The following is a 22330-nucleotide window of genomic DNA, read 5'->3' on the forward strand; positions in this document are numbered from 1 at the left end:
AGCGCAGACTCCTGTACAGCAAATAACAACGCTCAGGAGGCTGCACCCAGCACCAAGGTGGGATTCTTGACATCTGTGCTGCGTCTCATTACAAAGGGAACTCGCGCCTCCAACACAGTTTGACTGTATAAAGGGCTAAATGTTATACGTGTTTCATTCAGCGTGTGCAAGGAGCGAAATTAAAAGAGCAACCTTTGACTTGTGCAGCACTACTGCTGCATAAGCTGTGGCTCTTCTACTTTCTAACCCCTGAGGGGGGGTTAAAGGTTACCTTTGAAATTGGTTCAAGTAGGCTTCGGCCTACACTCTGCTCCCCCTGCAGAGCCCGGGCTACAACACCGCTCGTTGCTGTCCGGAAGTGCTGGCTGCACAGAGCCAAACACCTCGCCAATGTGTCAGTGGGGTCCAGCACCGCCAGCTGTTCCCCTGCTGTGCAGCCGGCAACGTGTCCTGCAAAAGCCACGCAGACACTTGCTCTTGTACCTTCTGCTCCACATCCTGGTTCCAGTACCGTCAGCTGGTTCCGGGCAGAGCCTTTGGCTTAGGTGCCTCCCTCTGGGTATCCGAGTTCCACCAACGTCAGGTGGTCCTTGGTAGTGCTTTCAGGCACGGGTACCTCCTGCTTAGTAACCGGGTTCCAGTAACGTCAGCTGGTCCTCGGTAGTTCCATTGGCTCTTGGACCTTCGGCTACCCATCCGGGTTCCAGCACCGTCAGCTGGTTCTCGGCAGTGTCTTTTGCTCTTGTACCTTCTGCTCCCCATCCTGGTTCCAGTACCGTCAGCTGGTTCCGGGCAGAGCCTTTGGCTTAGGTGCCTCCCTCTGGGTATCCGAGTTCCACCAACGTCAGGTGGTCCTTGGTAGTGCTTTCAGGCACGGGTACCTCCTGCTTAGTAACCGGGTTCCAGTAACGTCAGCTGGTCCTCGGTAGTTCCATTGGCTCTTGGACCTTCGGGTAGCCATCCGAGTTCCAGTTCCATCAGCTGGTTCTCGGCATTTTCTCAGCCTTCTTGTACCTTCTGCTACATTTCCAAGTTCAAGAGACTAAACACGATGACCCGGAAGAACACCCCTAAGATGACGACGACACCAGAGACGACAACCACCGTGATGACGACGACCCTGGAGACGATGACCCTGAAGACCACCCCGATGACGACGACCCCGGAGACCACCCCGATGACGACGACCCCGGAGACGACGACCCTGGAGACGACGACGACCTGGAAGACCGAGAAGCAGAAGAACAAGAGGCTGCAGAACAAAGAGCAGAAGGACATTAAGCATAACACAAAATATCAGAGCAAAAAAATATTATGTAAATTATAAGCAGAAGAAGACTAAGCAGTGTATGGGGGTGAGTCCGTTCCTCCTCGTGGTGCCCCTGGATAAAGCCTGATGCTGCAGGCCAAACTGAACGCGGACAAATGTAACTGGTTTGTGACAGGCAGAACGGAAGGTGTAATCTTCAAACTTTTATAGATAACAACTACGGGAATGCCTGTCACAAATAAGAATATGATGAAGAAGTTGAATATGATGAAGATAATAGTAAAATAAAAAGAATATGAACAATGTAACCCAAAAAATAATAGGTAGAAGATGAAGAAGAAGATGAATAAGGTGAAGAAGTTGATGTCAAAGAAGCTGATGATGAGGATAATTAAGAAGAAAGCGTGGGAGAAGTAAAAAAGAAGGTGAAGGGCGTGGAAGTAGTGAAACATCAATATCTGACATAAAAAAAAAAAAAAATAACATAGTCAAATTCTTTCTAACGCCGAACTTCATAAAAAAAAATTAAAAATCCTGCTATTCTATTACATTGGGCTAAACCTCTGTCCCTTTAATATCTCCGCCACGTCCCCCAATACATCCTACATTATTCTTAGTTGTTTTCCTTCATGTAGAATGAACCTACAAGTTTATAAAGGGTTTATTTTAATTCCGATATTTTCGTCCCATTGACTTGCATTGGGATCGGGTATCGGTATCGGATTGGATCCGATATTTTGACGGTATCGGCCGATACTTTCCGATACCGATACTTTCCGATATCGGAAAGTATCGCTCAACACTAGCGGCTACTAGACAGCTTGAACACATGTGGGGATTCCCTAGCAACCAGGCAACCTCCACATGTACTTAGTCTGGGTAGTAGCTGCAAATCATTCAGCTGCTGTGATGAAAACAATCTCCGAACACTAACAAATACTCGGAGACCACCCGAGCAACGAGTACACTCGCTCATCACTAGTTGACACCTATTCCGGCCACAAAGTAGTTTGATGGTATGGGGACCTTGAAAAAATGAGATAAATCAGGGAGACCAGAGTCTGAAGTAAGAAGATAAAAAGAAAAATCATTACTGGAATTTCTTAAATAGAACTGTAAATCAATAGCAGGAAATACATTTTTGAGTACAATTCTTCAGTATCATACAGAAGTTTTCTTGTTACATGTAACAGGCTTGGCATTTTGATGGCGCAATCAATATCGTGCACGAGTGTCAAGAGCACTTCAAGCTTTCTAGTTCTGACCTTCACTCCTTTATTCTCCACTATAGATGTACCTTTGTGTCCCCTCATGGTCAGAATAGAAACTCCCAATCTTCCAGAACCAGCTAACACAGTGCCCTTATGTAGCCCACTCCAAGCAGACTACGCCTCTCTCAGATCTGTTATGCTCTGGCTGTACTCACTGTAGGTAGAAGATACCTTCTCAATTATCTTTCAAATTCCACACTCTGGAATCAATTGGTGGTAGAACTCGTTCTAGAACTTGCCATTTTTGATTTGTCCGAGTTTGACACTCTTCCAACTTGTGGCCGTTTTCCTTGCAACAACGCTTTCTTCTCCTTCCCTCCCTCTCTACAACTAACACACACTTATGTGCCAAATTAACTCCTTCCCACCATGGGCTGGTCCCTATTAGTTAGCAATGTCCATAGGACAACCAACTGTTGCAAAACAGATTGTGTAAAACTGCATAAAAAAAGCAGGTCAATGAATTAAGTTATTACAAATGTTTTTCAGAAGGGGTGCAGACAGCTCTTCCATTCCTTTACATTTGGGGTGTGGGAGGAAACCCAAATAGGGATTTGAGATTGTGAGCCCCAATGGGGACCTGGATTATGTAGTCTATAGAAATTAATGGCGTTATATAAATCAACTAAAATTGATAACTACTACCGTTCAAAAAGATGATGCAGAAATCTGAAACTGTACTGGAAATAGGCACAGAATAAGCCAATAAACACAAATTAGGTGTCAGTTACAGTTTTCATCAGGACAGCTTGCAGTTTCGTTATGTAGCAGCAATTCCTATTATGATGTGCACGTCTATATCCATTTTACATCAGAAAACATAAGTTTCCAATTAATCTATTGGTTTGACTTGGAAAACTTGGCCAATTTCGGACTCCATTATCTACACACTTGGGTTATGGAATATGTCCCCATCACTTGAGCTTGCAGAGGACATCATTATATAGACCAGGGGTCGGCTACCTGTTAATTGCAACTGACAGCCCTACTTTTACACATTTTCTCTGAAATTATTATTATTTATATAGCACCATTGATTCCATGGTGCTGTACATGAGAAGGGGTTACATACAAATTACAGATATCACTTACAGTAAACAAACTAACAATTACAGACTGATTCAGAGGGACGAGAACCCTGCCCTTGCGGGCTTACATTCTACAGGATGGTGGAGATGGAAACAATAGGTTGAGAGTTGCAGGAGCTCCGGTGTTGGCGAGGCGGTAGCTTCGGTAGTGGTGAGGAGGCAGCGGGGTCAGTGCAGGCTGTAGGCCTTCCTGAAGAGGTGGGTATTCAGGTTCCGTCTGAAGGATCCGAATGTGGTTGATAGTCGGTTGTGTTGGGGCAAAGAATTCCAGAGGATGGGGGATATTTGGGAGAAGTATTGGAGGTAGTAGGATGAGGAGCGAATAAGTGTGGAGGAGAGAAGGAGGTCTTGGGAGGACCGGAGATCACGTGAGGTAAGATATCGGGAGATTAGCTCAGAGATATATGGAGGAGTCAGGCTGTGGATGGCTTTGAAGGTCAGTATTAGTAATTTGAACTGGATACACTGAGGGAATGGGAGCCAGTGAAGAGATTTGCGGGGGGGGGGGGTCAAGCAGAGGAGTAGCAAGGAGAGAGATGAATTAGTCAGGTAGCAGAGTTAAGGGTGTTAGCAGTGAGGCCACAGAAAAGGATGTTGCAGTAGTCAAGGTGGGAAATGATGAGGGCATGCACAAGAATTTTAGTAGATTGATGATGAGGAAAGGACGGATTCTGGAGATATTTTTGAGCTGGAGGCGACAGGAGGTGGAAAGAGCTTGGATGTGCGGTTTGAATGACAGGGCAGAGTCGAGGGTTACTCTGAGGCAGCGGACTTCTGGTACGGGGGAAAGCGTGATGTCCTTTAATGCGATAGTTCAGGTAAGGAAGATCTATGAGATGGAGGAAAGATGAGGAGTTCAGATTTGTCCACATTGAGTTTGAGGAAACGAGAGGATAAGAAGGAGGTTATGGCGGATAGACACTCTGGGATTCTGGACAGCAGGGAGGTGATGTCTGGGCCAGAAAGATAGATCTGAGTGTCATCAGCATAAAGGTGGTACTGGAATCCATGAGACTATATGAGTTGTCCCAGACTGAGTGTATAGATTCAGAAGAGTAGGGGTCCTAGAACAGAGCCTTGGGGGACTCCAACAGAGAGAGGGTGGGATGAGGAGATACGGTGGAAGTGAGACGCTGAATGTGCGGTTGGAAAGGTATGAGGAGATCAAGGCTAGGGTGAGGTCTTTGATGCCAAAGGAGGAGAGGATCTGTAGTAGGAGGCAGTGGTCAACTGTGTCGAAAGCAGAGGACAGGTCTAGAAGGAGGAGTGCAGAGTATTGTCCGATAGCTTTGACTGCAAGTAGGTAGTTAGTGATTTTGGTCAGGGCTGTCTCAGTTGAGTGATGGGGCGGAAACCAGATTGTAGATTGTCAAAGAGCAAGTTAGATGAGAGGTGGGAGGAAAGTTCAGCGTGGACGTGCGGCTTCAGGAGTTTGGAAGAGAATGGGAGCAACCTTATCGGGCGATAGCTAGACATAGCTGTTGGATCGAGGGTTGGCTTTTTAAAAAGATAGGCGTGACTGTGGCATGGTTGAAAGCAGAAAGGAAGGTGCCAGAAGTTAGTGATAGGTTGAAGAGGTGGGTTAGGGATGGGATAAGAGTGGTGGTGAGGCTGGGGAGGAGGTGGGATGGGGTCAAGCTCACAGGTGGCAAGGTGCGATTTGGAGAGGAGACAATTAAGCCCCCCTTCAGTGATGTGAAATCAGATTAAAGTTATAAGGTTTAAAAAATGGTAGTACTTAAGGTACCTTCACATTAAGCGACGCTGCAGCGATAGCGACAACGATGCCGATCGCTGCAGCGTCGCTGTTTGATCGCAGGAGAGCTGTCACACAGACCGCTCTCCAGCGACCAACGATGCCCAGGTCCCCGGGTAACCAGGGTAAACATCGGGTTACTAAGCGCAGGGCCGCGCTTAGTAACCCGATGTTTACCCTGGTTACCAGCGTAAAATGTAAAAAAAACAAACACTACATACTTACATTCGCGTCCCCCGGCGTCAGCTTCCTGCACTGACTGAGCGCCGGCCCTAACAGCAGAGCGGTGACGTCACCGCTGTGCTGTACTTTCACTTTACGGCGCTCAGTCAGTGTGGGAAGCGGACGCCGGGGGATGCGAAGGTGAGTATGTAGTTTGTTTTTTTTACATTTTACACTGGTAACCAGGGTAAACATCGGGTTACTAAGCGCGGCCCTGCGCTTAGTAACCCGATGTTTACCCTGGTTACCAGTGTAAAACATCGCTGGTATCGTTGCTTTTGGTGTCAAACACGACGATACACGCCGGTCTGACGACCAAATAAAGTTCTGAACTTTGTTCAACGACCAGCGATATCACAGCAGGATCCTGATCGCTGCTGCGTGTCAAACTAAACGATATCGCTAGCCAGGACGCTGCAACGTCACGGATCGCTAGCGATATCGTTTAGTGTGAAGGTACCTTTAGTTGCCATCTGCTTCTATGGCGCCTCACTTTGCCACATATCCTCTTATCTCCTCACTACCACCCCTGCGGCTCTTGAGCAAGAAGCGATGAGCCTTGTTTTTAGTCCTGGCACAGGGTTACTGTTTCTGGGAACCACAAGAGAGCACAGAGCTTTGTGAGAGACTTACACTAGGATGTGTTGCTTATCACTGGAGAGGAATTGGAGAAACAGGAGGGACGAGAGATTCCTCTAGCATCAGTGACTGGCACTCTGTGCCCCAGCAGATTTGTAGTGCAGGTGGCATTGTGTGGCTAATTCCAGTGAAATTAAGGGACAGCTCCAGATTTCAGATGCGGTCCCTGATGGTCGGCCATATCTCCTACTGCATTCATTAGACCCCTTTGCAACACTAAGTTCAGACAAGCATTTGCAAAATTATTCATATTTATCATCCAGAATAAACTAATTTTTCATCCATATGCAATTTGCCTTTATCTTGTAACATGTAGACAATGGGTCCATGTGTAAAAGCGTTTATGTGAACTAGCACATCGACTTGCATTGGTCAGTATGCCATCCTGTATGCTACCCATTTTCTATACGGACCGATTACGTACTTATCTGAATGAACCCAAACTGTGCTGCAAAGTTTGAATTTTAAGCTCCTGGCTCTTGCTTCCTTCAATCTGCAGCCCAGATTTGAGGTCTGTCTCTACTCTACGAGGTTGACGCTCTGTAGAACTGATAGGAAACGGACTTAGGAGGCTAGATGTCACGAGCTTGGGTACAAAATTGGTCATGGTTAGAGACTTTAAAAATAAGTTTATATAAATTTAGTTCATCGTACTCTACCCTTTTTTGGCCATTTATCTATTCTCTAAACCTTTTTGACCTTGAAAGCCACATTCAGCAATGAAAGAAGGTCATGAGCCACGTTCAGCTCAGAGAGGGTCGCGAGCCACATTCAGCTCAGAGAGGGGGGCGCGAGCCACATCCAGCTTCTTGGTGACAACCAGAGACCCTTTTACCGGTATAAGGACAGCCTAAGCTTTTCCACTGAAATCACACCAAGGCAGTATACCAAGCGCCAGGGTTTCCCATCTGTACCAAGCTGGCAGACAGCTGCGAGCCACACATCATGGGCCCACAAGCCACATGTGGCCCTTGAGATACAGGATGGGGACCCCTGCTCTAAACAATAGGAGTTATGACAATAAGGCACCAATTGGTGCAGGTATTTCATGGGCGTTATGTGGCACTATTGCTGGGTGAGGGCAATATCCACAAAGCCAAGTGTAGAATTGATTTTTTGAAAAGAAGCTGCCATCATGGGATATTAGGTGATAATTATATTCACACCATTTACCCATTGTTTTCTTGAAATTTGTTACCAGTTGGATAAAAATCCATCATAGGTTCCCATTGCATTTTAGTGTGAGCGCTAACGGACAGCGTTGCACGGCGAAATTAACGCCGTGCAAAGCGTCCGTTAGCGCTCCCATTGCCAGCAATGTTAAAGCGCATTGCTAGCACGTGTCATTTTCAGCACGCGCTAGCGATGTGCCGTTCTTTTGTAGCGTGCCTCGGACGCTGCTTGCAGCATCCGCGGCGCGCCTGAGGTCTGTTCCCCGCTCTCGCAGATCGGGGATCTGCGCTAGCGGGGACGTTTAACGCGACCCCTTAAAAGACATTGCGTTAGCGCAATCCGCTAGCGCTTAGCGCTAAACGGATTGCCCTAACGCAATGGGAACCTAGCCTTAAGTTACAACAATAGATTTCCACCAGATATAGACTATGAATGATAATATTCCATAGTTCTATACCACACATGCCTTTTCCTTCCTATTAATGCTACACTGCTGGAAGCAGCTGTTAAAAATTTGCCTCCAAAATGTTCTGTAGTACCGTTTAACAAAAAGAAAAATGTATAATAATTATAAACAATGGCATCCAGAATGATTCTAGTCTGGCAGCTCACCTGACATTTTATGCCTGCAAGGCTGCAAGTGCATGTTTCTGGATCACAAAATATTCTGCAGTCACAGCCACAATCTTCTCTAGACAGCCGGATGGCTCGCAGCTCATGTTTTTCTTCCACATCGATCTTCTTCACCCCCGACGCACGCAACAAGGCCCTCCGTTTCTTTGTTGGCAGGGGTTGTAGAAAGAAATACTCGTCTACTTCAGTGTTATCCAAGTCAATGTCATCATCTGAAATATCATCCAGGGTGAGAATGTTGGCTTCTTCAGACTCGATTGTGCCATTTTTAGTTATCTGAAAAAGAATGAAAATGTCAAGTGTGAAAAATAATTATAGATCAATGAACACCGTGCTGGCTCCTAGTCTAATAGAAGTATTCTGGTCCATGTCTGCAGCATTGATAGAAATAGCAGAATAAGTTGAAAGGAGAGTTTTATGGGGAAGGGGTGGGTGGGAATTTTTTGTGTCTGTGTGTTAAGGATCACACAGACCAGTACAGCTCCTGCACCCACTTAGTATGGACAGCACAAAAAGCCAGTCATCTCCGCAATTTGCAGAGGCGGCTTATACTCAAAGTTCAGCACTAGTCTGAGCTTTACAGTATTTCATGGACATCTGAATTCAGCCAGAGTATGCAACACAACGTTTGTATGGGCATATGGGCCTCTTGACTGGATCTCAACAGCTTCCTAAGCCTACATGAGGCTGTCCAGTTTGGGTCAGGAGATCAGCAGGCAGTACAGACATTGTGGTGGGTTCTCGGACCACATTTCACAGATATCTGAATTTGGCCTTTGAAAAAGGGTTCAATTAAATGCTTGCATTGCCAGGGGCCTGTGACCTTACATGGATTAGAACACAACTCATCTACTGGTGGAGAGACTGATTCCCAGAGTCTTGGAGTGACCTTATCTCACAATGGACCCATGCTATGTCTTGGGTGTACCTCCAGCCTTAAGGAGCAGCACAGAAGAAGTATTTTTACCCTTACAGACCATAGCAGTCCCATGGAAGAATAAAATTAAGGGATTATCCAGCGCTGCTCACTTCTGCTTAGCTGAGCATTGCCAATGATGGCAGGACCCTCCAAGTTGCAGTTTGGATTGTGCACTTCTCAGCAGATGTGGGGTTGTAATGTGGAAGTTACAAAAAATATATAAACTCCTACTGTAAATATCATGCTAAATCATTGTGCATTATAGGAATATTTAGCTAAAATTTGTCTTGATTTTATTTTCTCAATTTGTTTTTTATTTAAATTCCAAAATGCCATTTGAGGACCTCTTAGGAGCTGACACAAATTAATAATAATGAGCCTATTTGCATAGCAATGGCCTGATTATCCTGCTGACTTCTGAGAAATACAACAATCGGAATCTTAATGTGTTTGCTGCAAATGCTGGATTTCCTCTCTGGTGGATACTGTAGACATGTTGCCTAATAAACATCGCCTCCTTCAATTTCAAGCATCTTGGATGTCACGTTAGGGAATTTATACTCCAAATCAACATTAGAGTAATACATGCTGCTTAGCTTTGCAAAACCCATCTGTGGACAACATCAGATTAATATATAATGGCAATAACCTGAAAAGCATGGTATAAAACTCACAAAAGCACCACAGCTTACAGCGTATTTGCACAATGTGTTCCTTTACACTGCCTATAGGATGTGTCATTTATATACCAGTAATGTTGCTCCATCACAGATTAATATGTCACTGTAATATGGCCAAATGTCATTTTCTTCCTCTAACGAAACTCTCCCATCTCCAATCCGTCTTGAATGTAAGCAGCCAAGCTCATATTTTTTTATTTTTTTTTTACCAGCTGGTACACCAGTGCTTTTACCCTGTACCAGTCATTGTACTGGTTGTCCATCCATTACTTCTTGCAACAAACTAATCGCACTGACACACAAAGCTCTATCACAATACAGCAATGCCTGATGGCATACCCAGATTCTTTTTTGATTAGACATCCTGGCATAACCTCATCATTGTGGCATGTTCCATAGGTGAAATAATGCCAGTCCGGCCAATCAAAAGATGATCTGCGGATTCCGTAAGGTTACAGGCAGTTTTCAGGGCTCTCGTTCAGTAGACACACATAAATGGTGTTACAGATAAACGGGGTCCTGCAAATTGATTCACGCCACCTCTAATCTGTTCTCATTCTAAGTACTGAGTGCACGGAGAGTATTTGGACATCTATTGCCTGGTGAACAGTTTTGACAGATTTACATAAATACCCTTATTACAAAGATGGCCGGAGCATTCAATACAAGCATTTTTTCACAATACAATTAACTAAAAGCATTGCAGTGTTGTCCAGAATGTTTCAGACAAAAACGTCATGTAATGGGTTGTCAAGTATCAGCAAGCAGCATATAGGGTCATGCAAAAATTCAATATAGAGCTAATGATCACTGAATTAAACTTAAGTGGGTTGTCTACTACTCAGCGATTGAAAACCAGTTCTCCATGCCCCTCCACCCAACTAATATAATAAACACCAATACTCACCTCCGGTTTTGGCACTGGCTCCCTCGGGGCACGTGTGACATGTCAAGTGATCCCTGCATCCAATCAGCTGCTGTGTCACTCTCCCCTCCTTTTGATGTAACCTACATTCCAAGGAAGTCAGAGCTGCTCTCACTTCCTCCGGATGTTAGGTTTGCTCGAAGGATGGAACAGTGAAGTGGCCACTGTTTGGCATGGAAGGACCCTTGCCATCCGGTACCTTTGGCCTGCCTGAGCTCTTTTCACTTCTGGCAAGATGTGCCTCTCCTAACTCTGCATTTATACCCAAGAACTGTTTTTGTCCGCCGTAACATTGTAATAAAATGCAATAATGGGTGATCAAAACATTGTAGCTACCCCAAAATGGTATCAATAAAAAAGGTCAGCTCAGGGTGCAAAAGATAAGCCCTCACACAGCTCTAGAAAAAATGAAAACAAAATTTGTTTTTACAAGTATTCTTTTCTTTCGCAACAAAAAAACAAACAAAAACACCCCCCACTACTATACAGGTTTGGTATCTGCTTAGTGTTATTGACCCGGGGAATCAAATTACCAGGTCAGTTTTACCATATAGTGAACCTAGTAAATTGAAACAAAAAATTATGGAATTGTACTTTTTTGCAATCGTAAAGCATTTCCACTACACTATATGGTAAAATGGCCAGGGAAAAAAAAAAAAAAAAAAAGGCGGAAATAAATTGCTGGGTAGTGAAGGGCTTAAGAGACAAACTAATTGTTGATTTGTTGATACAGAAATTTCCTTCAGTAAATTAGTGTCACATTTGTAAGTCTACACGTTTGGCTGGTTGCCTTCAATTGCACCAATATCATAGGCCCTCCAATACCTGCACCCAGAAATCTCTGGGGGTTATCAGACTGTCTCCATAAGTGTAACCTCCAGATATTGACCATTGTTACACACAAGGGAAGTGCTCATTGATTGAGCGCTCAACTCCACCTACCATGAATGACACTGCCATCTGCTACCAGTGGAACTACATATCCCAGATGTTGGCAGAAGAATTTTAAGAGGGAAAAAAAAGAAATGAAATACTCGCGTCGAGGCATTTCCTGACCTGTTCTGGTGACCCTTGGCGTTCTTTTGATTACTTGTCTAAATATTCACTTGACCTGTTCAGTGCTGGCAAATGAAAAGCTGGAGCTTCTATAATGCCAAGTCTTAGTGGCTGCTTACACCATAGATGAAAATTACACTAAGTGTGCATGACGTGATATTAGATCAAGGAGGTGGGATTCATCTACTGAGCATGTGTGACCACCAGCATTGCGCTGTTTGATTTTCTCTCAAGATCTTTAAAGCTCTCCCAGACTCCATGACAAATATGTGACGGTGAAACACCAGATCATTTTTTTTTTTGTAAATAAAATTGTATACTATAATTTAAGTGTATTTTAAACTAAATTACTTCGTTTCAATACATTTTCTTTCATGACTTAGGTGCAGCGTATAAAAATTGTACTACCTTCTGTTTGAGAGTGTTGAGTTTTTCTTCTCGAAGGTGGTCTCTTAACATCTCTTTATGCAGTCGATCTTGCTCTACAGCAAACTCGCCCAGAGTGTACTGACGAATGCTGTTGTGACGGCTAGACATCCCCAAGGTGCTTCCCCCTTGACTGGGCACGCTAGTAAACCCTTGTCTCCGAGTGAAGTAATACACTGTGACACAGTTGAAGCGCACATTCTTGGCTCGGAGTCGTTTCTCTCTCTTTAGAATCGATGATGCTGGAAAATATGTTAAAGTTTATTTGGAAACATTAGCAGTTCATTAAAATTATATATTTATTTATGTTTTATTAGAGTGGCAGGGCTATCTTAAGTCACACCGTTCCGTTACATTATCAACACACCATCATGCATCATAGCTAGACCGTTACTTGTTGGCATGCCGGCTGAAATCTTACAGCATAGTCTACTGGTTTGAACATCAAAATCGAGGATCCAGAGCTTGCTCAAACAAATTAAGTCAAATACCTTGCAACAATCTCCGTGCTTACCAGATTGTCACTTTTTTCTCTGCTGGCCATTCAATTGGGTGTTTCTTCAGACTCTTCTCTAGGGGCATGAGCCTTCACCTCTAACTCCCAGTTTCTACCAACCACAGCTCAGCAGTTGATCTAGCAGTCTATTAGTCTCAGACATTGCAGAGCTGTGATTGGTAGCACCTTGGATGGAGGTATGAAAGTGCACGCCCAAAGAGAAAAATGTGAAGAAAATCTCAGTTGAACGGTAAGCAGAGATTTCACATACTGCGCTGCAAAAGAAACAATTGTGAATATCTCTGGAATCGATCAACAAGGCAAAACTGAAAAGAATCTGAAGAATGAGGGAAGCTCAGATTTTTGCAAGATATTTCACACTTGTTTTTGAGGTTATGGAGAACTTTAACTACAAAACTCGGGGACTAGACCAAAAAGTTACTGTGACAGATTAAATTCTACCACATCATATGCACACTACCAGCTTCCTCCTTTTGAGAATCTCCCCCCCCCCCCCACAGAAGAACACTTTTGGGGGGTCATCTCAGAATATTTATAAAACTGCAGAATGAGGGAAGCTCATAGATTTTTACAAGATCTCTTACACTTTTCTGCTTTTTGAGCATGTGAAAGCTACCTCCAATATTAAAATTATACATTGCTTTCCTACTTACTTCCACCAGTGCTCAGCTCTCCATTCTTCACTTTGTGGCACAATGGCATCTACAAGTCTCGTCAATGAAACAAGAATGAGGTTTTAACCCTAGCGAACTTCTACATCATGAGACCATGGCCATGAAAAGGAAACTTTACCAGGAGAAGTAGCAATACAGTATAAATTCTACTTCTTCTGGTAAGTTTTCCTCTTTGTGACCATGGTGGCCTCTTGCTGTCCTGATTTTTTACTTATTTTTTCAGCATTTAGTTAGTGCTTTTTCTGGCAAATTTGAGAATGGACCCATCGGGGGGGGGGGGGGGGGGGGGTGTTGATTCATTAAAACTAGCGTTTCTCACGCCAGTCCTGTCAAAGAGCTCACTGGGGTGCGATGCCCGAATTAATTTAACTCATCTCCTTAATGGCATGCGCCTTGTCAGAAATGCGTTACTGCAGAATTTGCATGAAAATGATCCAAAGTGTTTGACGAACTCCATGTTTTGCAAAAATGTTATGAGTTTTCATAGCTTTTTACATAAGTTTTCTGATGTAAAAGCATTGAGTAAAATGCTCCCATCATGTGCACGTACCCTAAAGGGGCTTTTTTTCCCCTCCCTTTTAAACATTTAAATTACATTTCAAAAAAGGGTCAATTCCTTTGAGTGCAAATGATAACTTTACCAATACATTGTGTGTGACAGGGTCAGAACATTTTTTTTTTTTTTCAAACCCTATGCAGTTAGGCTATTTGGATTTTCCGCCATGACCTCTGTGGTTATGAGACATTAAGAGGATTCAATTTAACCCTCCCACCCCATTAAGGCAAATGCAGGTTAGGAAAAAAAATACTAAAACCAATATTTCATTTGGCAACTTAGATTTAGCTAATCCCGACGTAAAATAACTTCCCTTTTTCTAATACAAGTCGAAATGTAAACAGTTTGTTTTTATTGTTCGCAATGTGCTATTCACAGAACAGCTGGAGGCAATAAAGCATTCATCCATTTTTAAGCCTCTTGTTTCACATGGGTGACTGGATGACTGCAGGAGGCAGGACAAGAGAAAAAAAAAAAATCATGAGACAATATAATAGGGTCAAAGAAGGAATCCCACGACCAGTGCAGTTGACTGGAAAGAATAATTGTTCCTGCATGATATGCATAAAACGGTTTCATTAATAGACCCAATTAACATTTTTTCCCCCCTCTTGTTCAGACAACATAAAGACACCCTTCAAGAGCCACACAGAAGCGATAGAGGCGGAGGTAATTAGCAGCCTGGCAAAATGGAAACCGTTTCAAATGATTGGCTTGGTTTTATGTAGAGTTATTTTTGAAGAAAAAGCAATGGCATTTGACTTGAAGCCCCAAAATGCAGAGAGATGAGAGAATATATATATATATATATAATTGTCTAAGGGTTTTTCTGTCTGTCTGTCTGTCTTGGAAATCCCGCGTCTCTGATTGGTCGAGGCCGCCAGGACTCGACCAATCAGCGACGGGCACAGTATCGACGTAGATGTCATAATGGTTGCCATGGCGACGATGATGTCATAATGGAAATCCCGCGTCTCTGATTGTCGAGGCCGCCAGGACTCGACCAATCAGCGACGGGCACAGTATCGACGTAGATGTCATAATGGTTGCCATGGCGACGATGATGTCATAAAGGTTGCCTCGACCAATCAGCGACGGGCACAGTCTGCCGCGAATTCTGGAATCATCATTGTCCATATACTACGGGGACATGCATATTCTAGAATACCCGATGCGTTAGAATCGGGCCACTGTCTAGTATGTAATATATATGTAATATATATATATATATATATATATATATATATATATATATATATATATATATATATATATATATATATATATATATATATAATCACACTTTAGATTATTATTATTTTAGATCTACCCAGACCCAAAAGCTAGATGTTGGCTATGGGGGATAACCAAACACACACACACTTCCTAATTAATTTGAGAGCATCTTGGGCCATAAACATTCTACTAACTGACAGCTACGCCAGCTCTAATTTCTGTTGTATTTTATAGTAAACCTGTCAGACTATGGCTATTTTCACCATCCATCACAGCCAGGCTGAAATCAGTTTTGAGACATTCTGGTCAAGACAAAAGAGAATGGAGGATCAGAATTTATATAGAACAGTACAAATGTTAAAACAAAACTACGTTTTGCACTCACTAAAATTGATTAACTCATTCCTAATTGATTAGATTTTGGAAAAAAAAAAATTCAAAATGACTTTTTTTTTTTTAAATCAGTCATTTTGAAAATCAGTGGTGTTTATTTGCTTTTTTTTTTAATCGAAAACTGCATGCATTGTTGAACGTGCATGTTTTAAAAAAAATAAATAAATTATATACCGTATATATTTTACATCTGACAGGGTCCCTATATATGGTGCATGCTCAAATTTTCTCAAATTGTGGATGTCATGGAGATCTTTCCATTTCATGATACGTCCGCACCTGTCACAATTATAGAAATCTACATATTGTAATTATACATGTCAGGTATAATGGACATCCAGAGCAGCAATCGTTAAGTACAGCCACTACTGACTGCACGGATATGTTGACAAGAGCAAAAAATAAATAATCATTTGGAGGATCAGCTCTATAATACCGGCATAAGGGGTTTTGTTATTTTCAGTGTACAATAGTAACACCGCAACTCAATAAATCTAATCCTTAAAAAAAGAAAATCTAACCTGCAGAAACCATGTTTGTTTGTTTTTTTTGTTTTTTTTTTAAATACAAATTACAGACTTTTTTTGGACAGATAAGACGAGCTATTTTTATATACTCATATGGAGATGCTTTTCTCCAAGAAACTGCTGGCTTATTAAGCAGAGACTAAGACTAGATCTGCACGAGCCAAACAGTAGCTGATGCCAAGCGCTGCCTTGTGACTGGCAGGCTGCCACTAAGCTCCTTAGAGGGTGAACTGCCTTGCTCCAATTTATAGAAATATTGCTTTGTATTGGGCTTCATCCATGTAGGAGTGGGAAAAAAAAAAAAAAAAAAAAAAAGCGCTTTACAACCAACAAGGGTCATAACTAGTAATTTAGAATATTACATAATATATACAAACACAAAATTCTACAGAGTGGAGAGGAGTCTTTTTAATGTACAAAGCATCTATATTAACATTGGTTCACTTTTAGTAATCCTGTGGTCCTTCTCACTGGCATTCAGAAAATAACAAGGCTTATGAGGATACTACATACACCCATTTCAGAATGGTCACTCCCGACTGCTTCTAGACTCCGTTCCTGTGGATTTGTGGTGTGCATCAGAAGGATAGCAATTTTTTTTTTTCTCTTAGATGCATTTATCTTTGAGAGTACATAATGTTTATTTTTTATTTTTTGCAATTGGGCTTTATCAAAATATTTTCCATTATTTGTTTCCTTGTTGCAGAAGAAGTTTACTGAGAATTATTCAGCGTGCTTGTTCTAATGGGTAGTTTTAATACTTTTTTTTTTTTATGAACGCTTCTGTGCCAATTTGTGTCTATAGACCACATTTTGCAAAGTTCAGCTCAACAGCTTAAGTTTGATGTGGCCATAAAGAAACAGAAGAGTGAAGGGAAAAAAACACAAAAAACGTAAAAATATATATTAATAAGTGCCTAAAGCACTAACAGGCAGGTAGTTGTTTTGCTACCTACTTGCCTGCTGTGCCCGACATCAATTTTTGGCAGCATAGAGCGGTCACAGACCGCTCCTGCCGGCGATTCAGCTGCCTCTGCTGATGTGATGTCTATAGAGCAACGGCATCTTTTCTTTTTTTCTGCCCTGCTCTGGGGTGTGACTGCCAACGTCACGCCGATTGACAGATGGCTCTCCCAGTTAGGCAGTAGAGAGTCAGTGGTCAATCAGCATGAGATCGGCGGTCATGTCCTATGGACAAAGCAAAAGCGTAAGGGAAGAGGCCACTCTATCGACGTGACGTCAGCAAAGTCAGCTAAATCGTCGGCAGGAGCAGTCTGTGACCGCTCTGTGCCAGAGAAAAAAACGGCGCCAGGCACAACAATCTAACTATTAGTGCTTAGGCAATTGTCCCAGATATCCTATTTACCTTAAAAATGTACAAGTCTTACAACAATTATACGACAGGAGGATGAAAAGTGGTAGTGCAACTGATTGGTGTGCAAAAAGACATATCTGCTTGACATATACCTGCTCCACAATACATAATGTAGGTCTCGAATACATCCCAGATGCAGAAAAAAAAAAAAAAAATCTCTCTCTCTCTCTCTCTATATATATAATTAAAAAATAACAATTTTTTTTTTTTTTTAATTTATTTTACTCATTTATATAGCGCCATTAATTCCACAGTGCTTTACAGGCATTATTGGCACTGTCCCCGATGGGGCTCACATTCTAAATTCCCTATCAGTATGTGTTTGGAGTGTGGAAGGAAACTGGAGAAAACCCACACACAGGTCGGCCTGAGAGATTACGGCGCCCTAGGCGAAACTATTTTGTTGCGCCCCTACTACTTTTAACATACCTCCCAACTTTTGAAGATGGGTAAGAGGGACAAAGTTTGCGAAGCGCGCCGCAGCAAATTTTAGGCCACGCCTCTGACCACACCCATTCATAACTAGCCACACCCATATCCACGTCCCAACCACACCCATTTAGCACTGCTGATCACACGGTTTCATAAAGAATAATTATAAACAAAAAAATATGGCCACACAGTGCTCCATACTGTATAATGGCCACACATGATGCTCCATACTGTATAATGGCCACACATGATGCTCCATACTGTATAATGGCCACACATGATGCTCCATACTGTATATTGGCCACACATGATACTTCATACCGTATAATGGCCACACATAGCTACTCCTACACACGCGGCTGCGCTCCATACACACGCGCTCCACTCCATGCACCTCGTACACACGCGGCTCCGCTCCGTACACCTCGTACACATTTAGCTCCGCTCCATACACCTCATACACACACGGCTCCGCTCCGTACACCTCATACACACACGGCTCAGCTCCATACACCTCATACACATTCAGCTCCGCTCCATACACCTTTTGCCTTTTGAAAAGATTTTTTATAATTTTTTCTATTTTTTCTCTGGCGCCCCCTTAGGGTCGGCGCCCTAGGCGGCCGCCTATACGTTCGGGCCGGCCCTGCCCACGCAAACATGGGGAGAACATACAAACTCCTTGCAGATGTTGTCCTTGGTGAGATTTGAACCCAGGACCCCAGCGCTGCAAGGCTGCAGTGCTAACCACTGAGCCACCCCTATTCAACCATTTTACATTATAACACTAAAGTCAAAGATTTTTCCAATAAAATATTGCTGGCTCTCATATAGAGGAGTCTGGGTAACCCATGAACTATTATGCCCATCAAACATGTTCCAGGTCTTTTCATTCACCTAGTAATAAAGTCATTTCCATCAGTTCACGCTTCCACATGACAAACATTGCTTTATCTATTTTTATTTTCCTTTTTCATGGTAATAGACAAGATAACTTTTTTGTGCCATCTATTGAGTCTTTGATGGCTCACATGGGAAGACCATGTGATCCATTATAGACAGATCTGGACTTTGACTCATTTACGTTTATACCCATTGAATCTTTGCAATGGATCAGTTAAAAATAGATGTAAATTTGAAGTACAAAGTCTGCCTCCTGTTTTACACAGATCCACATTGACTTTAATGGCAGAGCTGAATTTGCAAAACAGATGACAATAAATACTTATTCTAAGTTTGTATATACAAAATGGAAAAAAAAAAAAAAAAGTTGTTCCAGCTCCAGAATAAAATTCCAGAATGCTTTATTTGATAAATGCTAAAATAGCATGGCACTAGGCGTGGAACAGCAAGAAGAGGAAAAAAAAAATTGTTTCAACCGCAACCTTTATCTGAGGTCGAAATAAATCAATCATTTTAGAATTTTATTCTAGAGCAGGAACAAAACTTTTTTCCATCGTATGCGCAAACTTTTGATCAGGACGGAGTTTCGTGCACCTGGAGGATCCAAGTTGATGAGCTGACCTTTTCCCACACTGTTGGTTATTCTAAGTTTCATGGATTGGAGACATGGAACTGGTTTCCTTTTAATTTGAAGCATGTATGGATTACTGAAACTACGGGGTAGCATGCAGTTTGGAAAAAAAACAAAATCGCATCAGATAGCACTAGGACGCACGACACCATGTGTGAATGCAGCATAGGCAAGTCAAGGCTCAAAAAAAAATAAAAAATAAAAAAATAGAATTATTTGCCTCCTTTGCATAATTGCCAAACAAAGGTTTGTCTCATTGTCAAAACTGGTGACATAAATAAGTGAAAACCTGACACATACGTGTAAAGTGACTGGAATTGGACGGGTTGATGCTGTCACTGCTGTCTCCGCTTTCACAACTGGAGATGTCATCATCTGACTCCTGGACAGAAGAACAAGGTGAAGATCCATCAACTTCTTCAAACTTCCTCTTTAAAATGCCACTCATAGCTGCGGCACTGTCACATGCACCTGAAGGGAAGGAAGTTGACATGACATTATTTACTCAACTAAAAATAAAAAATTACATATATTTCAACTAAATTAGGATTATGTGCAGGATGAAATTTTTAGCAGACAAGATCTGGACTAGGAAGCTACACTTAAACCTTCGCAAAACACAATGCCTTTTCTTAAAGCATTGTCCATACGTAATGAGGGTATGTAGACTAGAAAAGACTAATTAGACGGCAATAATAAAATGACAGATAAAAGGGTTATATGGCTGACACAGGAATGCCGGTGTCCACATGATCTGAGGCTTACTGGTCACCCGCAGACATCAGCAAATCAGAATATGAACAATCAAAAGAGACAGATGAAACCTGGTAGATCAGCCAGGTTCAGTAACCAGATTGACTTGTTTTGCCTAATTTTTTTTTTTCTTTTTAAAGAGTCTCAGAATAATTATTTGCATTTGTTTTTGAACAATTCTTTACTGGTCAAATGTTTCCCCCCCCCCCCCCCCCCCCCAATACTGGTACTTAGGGCAAACTAAGGATATGAATGGTGGCACAATATGCAGGGCAGACTCTGGCAGAATGCAAAAAAAATGAAGGAAAGTATAAAAATATTTAGATGAAAAAAAAAAAAAAAATTCATATACGATAACCAATTACCAATTATACAAACCAGGTGATAACGATCATCGTTTTCATACAGAGGTTGAAATACTCAAACTGAAACAGTGGCTTAAAACTGGGTGAGAAACAGCCGAACGCTGCTACAATGGGGAGGATATAGAAGATGGTTTTGTGTCATAGTTCATACCCCTTGATACTGAGCCCAACAACAAAACAACGTAGTTCTACAATATCAGCAAGGTCTGTACAAGGCAAAGACTTCAAAGCTAATTTACGTTTCAAGATGTGTGTTAAGCACTTTTGAAAAAGCACTGAGAAATACGACCTAGAAACATTACCAATTGACCACTTACTATGTACGAAACTGGGGTGCAGAAAAATGGCAGCATGTGCACTGGACTAGAGTCAAAATGTGAAATATTTTGCTGTAAGAGAGGGCAGTTTGTTCACAGAAATTCACAATAATGAGTGCGTGCAGGAAACAATGAAACATGGTTGAAGTTCCTTGTAAGTTTGGCATGAGCAACCAATCGAAGCATGCTGCAACTGCACCCGAGAATGGGATCACACGCACCCATATTTATGTATGGGTGCCTGTGACACATCGCACTGCACTCGGATATCAGCAGAGTGCAGTGGGATATACGCAGACAATGGAGGAGATGTAGAAATTACTTTCTCCATCTGCTCCGCAGCTGTGCTCCCATCCGGTCATGCGAACAGGAGCCAAGTGTCATTAGCATATCACAGGCAATGCCCTCGTATGAGAGAATCATCGGATGTCATAAGCTAATGGGACCCCGGCTTTACACAACTTCCCTGAAGAGTTTCTTCAAAACTAGGCGTAAGAGCATTTAGAAGAATTGGTGCAGTTTTGAAGGCAAAAGGCAGTGACCCCAAATATTGGACTGGATTTAGATTTCTTTTCTTCACTTTTTTTTTTTTTTTTTTTTAATTTAACAAAAAGCAAAGTAAACTGTTACCCCTAATCCGTAATACATTCTTAAATTTTCTACAACTACTTAAGACATTTGCACAGAACTGTATGTTGCAAAAATATTTTGAAATTGTAGCAATTCATCAATTCATTTTTCAGTAAATACATTGACCGTCCGCAGACAATTAGGTTAAGGTCGGGGTCACACTTGCAAGTTCAATGCGAGAAACTCGTGCGAGTCTCTCGCATCAAGTCTCGGCACTGCCGCCGGCACTCGGGACCAGAGTGTGTGGCTGCATGTATTTCTATGCAGCCACACGCTTCGGTCCCGAGTGCCGGGACTTGATGTGTGAGTTTCTCACATTGAACTCGTAAGTGTGACCTTGGCCTAAGATACATCTTTGGATAAGGCAATACTTAGAAAAACACCAAATTTGAGAGAGCCGATATAGCTGTCTCTTAAAAGCACAGATGTTATTTTTTTTTGCGTCACCACACAAGATCCATAACATTTATTTTGTATTAAAAGAAGTGCAAATCAGACTTCTGCTTCAAAAGGTGAGCGGGGCAAGTGACAGCAGACGCACCTGTGGATTAGGACATTTGTGCTGGGGAGCTTGCAGGCATACATATACGAATATATAGGCTCTACTCACCTCCTGCTGAGGTACATACACCTGTATGAATTTGGGAGACAAGGTTTTTTTTATCTTTTGTTAAATCCCCCGCCCTATAAACTATTTTATTAGGTATTACAAGACATAAGGGCAAATTAATGTTTCACCAGCATTCCAGCTTTGGCTGCAAGAAATGGTTATAGGCTGTTTCACCCCCAGCAGTTCACCCCCGGGTACATCCTGTTTGTGATGCCAAGTTGAGTTGCCCGCTAGGGCAGTGAGGTACTCGGTACTGGGTCCGGTACTTGAAGGGGACGTCACGGTGGCTGCGACCTGGTCTGTGGCCCTGGGCTCCCAAGTAAAGGGAAAGGTATTTAAAGGGAGTTTAAGCA

At 42.4% G+C, this 22330-nt stretch overlaps 1 protein-coding gene across 3 annotated transcripts in view; it reads right to left on the bottom strand.

Moving 5' to 3' along the window:
• The window catches only part of CSRNP3 (cysteine and serine rich nuclear protein 3), a 159925-nt gene that overhangs the window by 19415 nt on the left and 118180 nt on the right, over positions 1-22330 (bottom strand). For all 3 annotated transcript variants that reach the window (XM_077272792.1, XM_077272793.1, XM_077272794.1), the window contains exons 2-4: positions 19603-19773; positions 12041-12300; positions 8032-8328 (exon numbers count right to left, since the gene is read on the bottom strand). In XM_077272792.1, coding sequence (XP_077128907.1) covers positions 8032-8328; positions 12041-12300; positions 19603-19750 — 705 coding nt within the window. In that variant the 5' untranslated portion in view covers positions 19751-19773. The remainder of the gene's footprint in view (positions 1-8031; positions 8329-12040; positions 12301-19602; positions 19774-22330) is intronic.

Source organism: Ranitomeya variabilis, chromosome 7, assembly GCF_051348905.1.
Source record: "Ranitomeya variabilis isolate aRanVar5 chromosome 7, aRanVar5.hap1, whole genome shotgun sequence".
NCBI classification, from domain to species: domain Eukaryota; kingdom Metazoa; phylum Chordata; class Amphibia; order Anura; family Dendrobatidae; genus Ranitomeya; species Ranitomeya variabilis.